Source organism: Leptinotarsa decemlineata, unplaced genomic scaffold, assembly GCF_025532065.1.
Source record: "Leptinotarsa decemlineata unplaced genomic scaffold, Ldec_3_MD MMD2_tig00026369_RagTag_RagTag, whole genome shotgun sequence".
Classification (NCBI taxonomy): domain Eukaryota; kingdom Metazoa; phylum Arthropoda; class Insecta; order Coleoptera; family Chrysomelidae; genus Leptinotarsa; species Leptinotarsa decemlineata.
In genome coordinates, this window is record NW_027412709.1 from 5,362,382 (window position 1) to 5,372,057 (window position 9,676).

Below are 9,676 nucleotides of genomic sequence, written 5' to 3' on the forward strand. Positions count from 1 at the left end.
TTTGCTCTACTCTGTAGTTTGGAGTTCCATATTAGTTTCCTGTCGAGGATAGTACCAAGGCATTCCACCTCTTCAGAGAAGTTTAGTTTGCTTTTGAAGATTTCAGGAGATTTTAAGTCCGATAAACTTCTTTTCCTGGTGGAAAGAACCATCTCAGTCTTCTTGGGATTGATCGACAGTGAGTGTTCCTTACACCATGTTTCTCATAATTTGAGCCCATCCTGCGCTCTATCGCACAATGTGTTCGCGAATTTGCCGTTCTGAAAGATAACTATATCATATGTAATGTACATATGTTCAAAGCTTTTGTTACCAGTTCATTGATGTTCATTTGATTGAATATATTATTATTCGAAAAGAATTTCTGTTCCATTTCATGGGGATTTCATATGAACGTTTTCAATAAACATGCTGTGGATATCCATGATCATCATCTGCTGAAAGTGAGTGGCCTCCAAATATTCTAAGAACATTCACTTGGAATAGTATTGGATTGAGTTGTAAGACGTTTGCGCTCTGCAGAACTCCCCTGCACAATGCACAAAGTAGGAAGAAAATATTATCGTATCAGAACTGAACTCTTCTTGAAAACGTGCAAAAAACTAGGATCATAGTTTCACCTGATAGCATCGTCAGGCACACGCTGATAGCCATTACCCCTCTAAATACCGTTTTCAAATCAAGCGGCAGACATTGTAACGGGAGTATTCCTTGATTGGTAGACATAGAGCTGAACTGCATTTCAATGAGGTACGGAATGTCGAAAATGTAATGCAGAATGTTGGAATATCATAAAAAAATTTAAAAAAATCAACAGGTTTTTTATGGACGAAACGCAACCACTACAGGAAACTTCTTATCTCAGGAAGTTTATTCCACTCCAGCGCAGTTCTCCAAATAGAAGAGTTATTGAACAGTGAAGTTCGAAGTGTTCTGAGTCGAACCAATCTCAAAACGATGAGCAGCCACATTCCGTCGCGTATTTCTGATTTCTGATATGTTCCGCTCTCAGTAGAATCAAATGTGCCAAGTCACTTGAACACTTCCTGTGAAAGTATCTATAGATACATCGATGTTCCGGACTAACAAGGTTACAAGTGATGTACGTGTCTCTAATCAGTCATTGTTTGTGTATGTTCGTTTCGAAAAACCTAATAAAATGAGACGAGATATTATCACTACGTGACAAAAGAAAGAAATGTTTGTGTTTGTACAAAATAAAGGAATTTGACGATAATGACTATTCTGAATAGTTAAGTTAGAATAAAATAGTGTCTCAATTTTCATTCTGGTTCGTCGATCTTGAAATTTTTTCCCGACGTTTTTGTCACGAGTGATTAGCTTGTTCAGAGTCAGCGAAACGTCAGGAAGAAATTCCAAAAATCGACGGCCTTCAAATCCGAATAAAAATAGTGGCAATGAAAACCTCGGCCGTGAAAACTTCAACCATTTTGTAGAATAAAAATTTCAAGAAGTTCGGGATGGAGAAGTGTGCAGAAGGGAGAGAAAGTGTTAAATGGAATTAAAATGAATGATGGATACTGAAGAACATGAACTCTTCCAACTTCGAGTCAATACATGATAGGCGTGACTAATCTGCTCTACAAATGAAATTCTATAATTCAACGAGTTGAACGAATAGATTTATCAGGTGACTAATTACCAAAATGTGAAATGTCTTCATATGATGCAACGATCGATTTTCATGGTGACAACCTGAATTCCGTATTAAATATTCACAATCGAAACTCTTATTATCATCACGTATATGTTTACATCTCCTCTATTATCTGTATGTTGATTTTGAAACCATATATTATTATTTTCTGTATTTTTTTCTATCACTGGGTATGGACTTGTTGAAGATGAATAAAGTATCCTTATTTGAACGACCTGTTACCGCAGACGCAAAATTATTGTTTTTTTTTCAACTTTTCAACGAGACAAGATCTAACAAATATATGCAAAAAGACATTATTTTAGCACTTTATGATGATAGTGTTGCATCACATGCATCACTGAATAGTTCTATCGAGAAACCCGTAACTGAAGTTGAAATTGTTAACGATAGTCGAGAATAGATTCAGCAAAAATACTAGTAAAGAGTTCAACAGCTTCGATTGGAGCTGGGTGTAAACACCCTCTTCGAATTCTAGAAGAGCTCTGGAAAAATTTTTGAAGGGTTTTTCCAGAAAAAAAAATTCAGAATAAATTTTTGCAAGATGACACGAACTATTTCGATTTGATTTTGGAAACTTGTTATGGGTTAGGTTTCTTAAACATACTTTTGAATTTTTCAGATAACTGGAAGTCCTTTGTCTGCACGGAAACGGCTTCAGTTCAATATGCCATTGGAGCCTAATCAAAAAGTTGACTTATTCAAAAATTTTTCGGCGACTGTGATACCAGTTTTTTGGATAGAAGAAGTAAGTTACAAACATTTTCTAATATAATTGATGATATTTTTAATTTAATTTGATTTGGGCGTGTAATTTCAAAATATTTACTTTAGAAATTGAGATTATGTTATTGAAAGAAAATTTTGATCCGTCCCAAATGTTTATATTTTCAGACTGGATTTGACTCTTCATTAGAACATCGTTCGATATCTGTCGAATAAAACACATTTTTCAAAAAGTGGTTTATAATATTTCTATTGTTGAATGTTAGATTTCTATCCTCTGGAAACATTAACGAACTCAAAAATTAGAAGTCCGTAATAAATAAATTAGGACTTTCTAGGACAGAAATACCTACTTGTATATGTTGAAGAAAATAATCAGAAAAAGAGACAGATATCAGAAGATAATTTGTGAAGATACGAAATATTGGCAGATGGAATTGATGAATGATATTGAATTATTGAGTATTTGAAAATAACCCGTCATTATATAATCGATAAAAATTGATAGGCACATCAAAAGTCGACTATTGGAAGTTTAACGTAGATTGAGAAAACAAGTTAACAAATCAATAGAGGGGTGGATGGCATATGGGGTTATTTATTTTCTTGAAAATTATTTGAATTTCTACAATCACTACACAGTCGAGGGCTAACGAGAACATTATCGAATACTTGAATAACTGGTGTTGATTGAGAAAATCTTCAAACACATCTGAACCACTGAATAACAGTAGTAGTTCATAATTTGCTGATACTTCATTTTGTCATAAATATCACCACCACTTCTGAATAGAAAACATATATCAGAGTATATATCAGGGAGGTCTTTTTCAAAATTTAATGAACACATCTGATAATATCATTCTCCGCATAAAATTTTTTATTGTTTGAATATTTACCCACACCGAACCTGCTGATGTAAACCCACGCCATGTAAAATATGGATGTCGATACCATTACTCTTCAGCATGGATTTTATGCATCTATTCAGCGTATATATGTACAAGCTCTTCTGAATGGTAAAGGAGATATGAATTGGTATGGTTTTTGCAGGTGTCTGTTATTTCATGGATTCAATGTTGAATCCACATTCAGCTCTAGACTTTTCTCGAAAATTTAAAATTGAGACCAGATATTTTTGAAATGAATTATGAATTTCTAGCAGGACGGCTGGAGTTTCAATTTTTATAGTTTGATATTTGTGACTTGAGGCAAGAGTAGGAGGAGTGAAGAAATTTTTAGTGAGCTTCTTCAAAATTGGTGAATTCAGCGGATACATCGTTTTCAAATACTGGTTGAATGTCCCGGATTGTCAAATATTTCGGTTGTGATGTAGTATAACAAATTTGAAGCGTATTCATCAATGTATATGAAAGCTACGTTTCAGAGAAATCTGATAAGTAATCGAAAAATAGAAGCAAATAATTTCTTTCCATGTCCGAAATTTTCACTACGGCAAATTCCAAATCTCTTACTGTATACCTCTAGCTGGATTCAAGCTGAGTATTGATTGCTTGATAGTCTCTCGACCATAAACTTTTTTTACTGAAGAGTGAGAGTGAATATATGAAAGAATAAAATAAACTTGATGGTCCCATGAGAGATAGGGTTTTCAATCATCAATACTTTCGAAATCGGAAAGCGAAATTGTGATGACCAAAAAAACACTACAGGAAAATCCTCGAGAAAATGTTTTCCACATAAACACAGTTCTTCAAATGAAAGTGTTCTCAAACAGTGAAGTTCGAGGTTGACTGAGTTGAAACCCAGAAAGATGAGCAGCCACAGTCTGTCGAATAGTCACTTGAGTACCTCCAGTTGAAGTATCTATAAAAGAGAAACAAATTTCCAACCTGTCTTCGATGTTCGAGACTATCAATGTTGCAAGTTATGTTCGCGTCTCCAATCTGGCGGATGGTTCTTTTCTGGATTGAATCCAGAAGTTTCAGGGTATCCTTAGGGACGGAGCTCCATATATGAAAACAATACTCCAAAGAAGGCCTTATATAAGCTTTAAAAAGCATCAAAGTTGCTGAGGTGTGTTCAGTTTCCTGTTTCGAACCGGGTGTTCCAAGCCTATGAGGACCACCCTTTGCAATTCCAGCGACATGATTATGTCAAGGCATATTGGTGTTAATTTCAACCCCCAACAAACTTATCGAAACATAAAGCAGAATTGGCTGTCCTGAGATTGTTATGTCCGGTTCGGGGATATTTATATTTTTGAAGAAAACCGATGCCGGGGTTTTCGTGGCACTGAATTGATTCTGGTTACTTTCATCCTAATTCGAAATCACCTCAAGATCCTTATTGAAGTATATAACTTCCTGCTGCCGGTGAAGATCTGCATCAGAAGCCGATGTCCTGGAATCTAAATAAAATGACAAGAAAAGTGTGCTGTTGTCAGCAGAGACTACCGCACACATCAATGAATGCATATCAATGTATGTATATAGATAGAATACAAGCACTTTCAGGTATATTTCTGATAGCTCCCATCATTGTCCACAACAAAAAATAGCGGGATTATAATTTCTTGTCCATAGACTGTTCATATGTACCTTGAGCAAAGAGAAGTATGAGATTGAAAAAAGTTATTAGGGAGGTGGCTGAAAGCAACGGCCATCCATCAAACATAGTGGAAACATTAATTAGAAAACAAAAATTCAGGGAGTATTTTCGTTATGCCTCGATTTCTCGGAAAAAGAATGATTCAAAATTCATAGTGCTTCCATATGAATTCAAATACACCAACGGGTTGGTCCTTATATTCAAAAAATTCAAATTGAGAGTGGCTTTCAAAACTGCACGTACACTTCAAAAATTATTGGGAAGTCCAAAAAACAAGAGGTTGACAATGAAGTCTGGGATTTACGGAATCAGATGGGAGGATTATGTTGGTTAAACCAAATGGAATTTATTAGCTCGCTACAAGGAACATGTTTAGTACGTTCCTTTTCATAGACCGGAGAAATCTAGTGTCGTTCGACATGCCATAGCGAACGAGCACAGAATAAGTGAGAAATGTTTGAAATTGTTGAGACCGGTACATGACAACAAGTGTTTAGATACATTCGTGAGCTTGGAAATCAAAAAGTGCGAAATGAGTTCTATGAAAAGCGACAGAGGTCCTATTTCGAACAGCCTTTCGTTTGGTCTTATACGTCATGATTCTAAATGAAAAATCGTTAAATATTAGAGATAATCATTAACATAGAGAAAATACATAACAAATTAGTGGTATTAAAAATAGGTAGTTCAGGATACTATCAATAACAGGTAGTAGTTCGGTGATACTAACGATTGCAGATAGGTAATACTAACAGTTAATAGTTAGGTTACTAACATATATAAAAATACTAACATAATAGTAAAATTCAGTCATACTGATCTCCTGAGGACGATAACTTGTTCAGCTGAACGCGAGTCGAGAGACCGTAATTTTTGTTATGGTTTTGGGAAAGTATTTTCAATAGACCGAGGTTTCATTATCATGAATGGAATACATATTTTCTTAACCAGTTTCATTATTTTTGTGAAAAAAATGGTAGGTAGATAAGTTGCTAATATTTGTCTTCGTGAGAAAATTTTATATATTTTTTATGGATTCACATCCCAATTTGACATATAAAACAGTCTTTCAGTTCGATGCTGAGAAGCATTTGGAAGTGTTCAACTCATAATTTTCTCATCACTCCACCATTTTGAAATGAAACTATATTACAAGTTCATTGAGATTTTTCAGTTTCAGTTTAATCACCATTGGTTCTTCAGTAGGAAAATCTGTTGAGCATAAATTGATAGCATACATTGATATCAACTGAGTTCACTTTGCGATGTAGGTAATGCTTTGATTGTCCTCCTTGTTCTCTTCCACAATCAATTTTGAAGGTTCAACCAAGGCTGCTATACAATGGCCAAGTGATTCTCAATATTTCCACCTTGGCCATTCGTCCTCTCATTAGGCAAATCAGTAACCCCTAAACCAAAAGCTAATCTGAAAAATTACGAAGTATTGGATGATTAAGATGATGAATGATATGAAAAACCAACAAACTGGTTGTTGCAGTTTTCTGGTTGTCTAATACTTGATTGAGTGGACTTTTATATTTTATATTCAACTCATGGTTCCGAAACGCATTACAAGTAATTCCCCGTAAGCAGAAATCAATGTACTGAGGTGATCGACTGGTTCAGATGAATTTTCGAATCTTTTATTGGATCTCCCCAGTACTGGGGAGATCAAGTAAACACGACTCAATTATAATAATGAATGAAGTGTTGAAGAGCCTGAAAGCAGTTAAAACAAAACGAACTCATCTCATGTCTATATCATTTGATGGAAAATAGAAAAATAGAAATATTGTTTCAATAATGACATTTGATTTTTTCAGGGTGTGGATTTGAACAGAACCTACACAGGTCAACTAAAAAGTCTATTTACTCTGAAAAAAGTAGTGAAAGTGAGCAAGTGGATAATTCTATTTGGATCACTTACAGGACTGGCAGCATCAGGGTACCTATTTTTAAAGAATAATGGAACGGCTGATATAACATCTGTTCATGAAATCAAAAGAGATGACAATAAGAGCGGAATATCTATGGTTCATCACTCAAGAGGACAAATTAACCATGGAATGCCGGAAAACGACCTAAATAAATATTGAAATGAAATTTGTATTTTCTCAAAAATGAAATAGTGCCATCAGGTTTCAATCGGCATATATCTGCATTTTTTTTTTGTAGATTTCAGTGGTGATTGGTTTGATTGTGCCTGACGATACTGAAATCTGCTAGAAGAGACTCTCAACGTACACTGTGAAGATATACTTTTGGCTTATGTTTTACATTTTTTCATCATCCAAGCTAGTTCTTTTTCAGAGGTTTTAGCGCTTATGACACACATGGTATGTTATTGTACGAAGGATGGTAGATAATTTTGAAAAATTTAAATAACAAATCTCAGTGTTTGGTTTCATTCTCTCCTAACAGTAAAAAACCTGAAATCAGAATTTCTTCTGGCTCAAATTTTCATTGGAGTTTTCTTTCGTCATAGAAAATGATCCTTTGAAATGTAAATGAGTCTAAGAGGATTTCTTCATTTGAATTCAAAAGTGCAAAAAATTATGTTACTGACACCACATAAACTGTTAAAACTTTTTACGTAAAGTCTAGCTTTTTTTTCAATTTGGCAATCCAACAATCATTTTAAATGTGAACATTGAAATACCTCTGGAACAATGAGAGTTACTTCTTTCTTTTTTTCTCCAAACAATATCAGTGCTCTTTTTCATCTGGAGAGACATATATGCTGAATTGAATTTTTTGATCGAAATGTTACATGAATATTATATGTGAAGTCCTAAAGACTTTTCTTTAACATTTTCCCCGGTAAGCAAAATCCTTATTATTACGCTGGATTTTTTTTTGGTAAGCACACAACACATTAATCTAATTTTGAATTGTATTTGATTTTCAATCACAATAACATATTTCCATTGATTACTGTTTGATATCAGGAATAAATTATATTTTATTCTATTTACGAGTATATTCAGTAATCACATACAATGATTTGCATACTTTGAAAATCCCTGGAATTTTTCAATGATCAGGACCGTACTTCTGATACCAATTCACAATCGATATTCATTTTCATATACAATAATAACAATGAAGATACTACATAATTTATTCTCATAGAAACTTGAAAACTTCTGAGTTCATCGTACAAGAGGGCGATTGATACTGTGAATTAGACCTACTGTACTCGAATAATTTTTTTTAAATAAGCTCAAAACAATAATTAACGAAAAACACTAGTATTATTGAAAAAAAGCGATGGGCGCTTGATATACAAAAAATATGGCACCAAACGCCCACGCTTTTTTCACAATAACACTAGTATTTTTTGTTCGTTATTGTTTTGAGTTAATTTTTAAAAAATATTTTCAACTTTTTATATGGATGTTCTTTGAAAGCGAGTTTTTATTATTTTTTTAAACTGTATTCATTTTTTAGTTTTGTATGCTATAAAAGCCTGTTTTTTAGTCTTTTTAAACTTTATTTATTTTATCTAAACTTTGGGATCAATAAGCCGTATACTGTTTACAAAAATGACCATCGATATTTTCGGATTCCGGAGAGGGAGCCTGATGATCAGCTACCAAGCCGAAAGAAGGCAGCAAGCGCGCAAAGGAGGGTTAAAAATGAGGCAGGGGGCCCGCGTGTTAATAAAAAAATACTTTTTTGAAATGAAGAAATTCATGTAAAGTGATTTCGAATAATATCAAGGAGGTTACGTACAGCGCGATCTGTCCGCGAATAGATCAAGCAATAATGTCAATAATTCTGTCAAATACAGATTCGGAGCTTGAGAGTTTCAAACAAACTGACAAACAAACATATATACATACAGGTGAAGCTAATGAAAGCGTGTTAAAAATCGGTTGTCGTATGAATTGGCATTAGTGGATAATTCTACTCGTTCAGTCGACCGCTACGTGAAACGCTGTAGTAGTTCAAGCCCTACGGCCGGATCGCTTTTCACTGCTCTTCATCCAACCCGCGCTGAGAACCATAAGTTAAAAAGTACTCTTCCACAGGATTCGACTTTTGAGGGTTGTCGTTCGTGAGAGGGGACGAGAGCAGGTCTAAGGACAGCCCAAAAAGCTGAATATTAATTTTCTATTCATGCATTTCTATGATATATCTATCAAATGAAAGGGTTAATTTTCAATAAAATAGTTGTATTATTCCTTCACTTACAGTGTGAAAAACCTGTTTATTATATGTCACTGTGGAGTCACCTCAAACCCAAAGTGATCTGGTAATACAAAAATATATCTGTTACCACTTACATTGACCGAAAGAGATGTTCCACAGTCTACAAAACTATATGATATATGACGGTAATAGACATTACCCGAAACGATTGAAACATTTTGTAATTCATTACATGAACAAACAAAGTATCACACGCAATTTTTGATTCACTACCCATATTTTATATTTCGATGTTTACTCATAAGTCATTAATATATTATTATGTGTTATGAAATTCTCTTCACTCTGAGTCCAATATGGCGGACTGCTATTTTTATGCACTCTCATGATATGGGTAGTGAAAATTTTTTTTTTGAAATTAATATGAAAATAAATGAAGAAGTATTTCTGATGTACCCCATTAAATTAAAATCAGAATGAAGAATAACAAGATGAAAGCCATATCAATTTTAAAGAATTCTAACTCAGCAAAGGTTAGAGTTTGGT

The 9,676-nt window shown here is 34.1% G+C and overlaps 1 protein-coding gene across 2 annotated transcripts in view; it reads left to right on the top strand.

Annotated features, from left to right (window-relative positions):
- Positions 1–7,369, top strand: part of LOC111507454 (sensory neuron membrane protein 1) — a 42,861-nt gene extending 35,492 nt beyond the window's left edge. For both annotated transcript variants that reach the window (XM_074185217.1, XM_074185218.1), the window contains exons 7-8: positions 2,301–2,426; positions 6,799–7,369. In XM_074185217.1, coding sequence (XP_074041318.1) covers positions 2,301–2,426; positions 6,799–7,071 — 399 coding nt within the window. In that variant the 3' untranslated portion in view covers positions 7,072–7,369. The remainder of the gene's footprint in view (positions 1–2,300; positions 2,427–6,798) is intronic.
- The last annotated feature ends 2,307 nt before the right edge of the window (positions 7,370–9,676 follow it).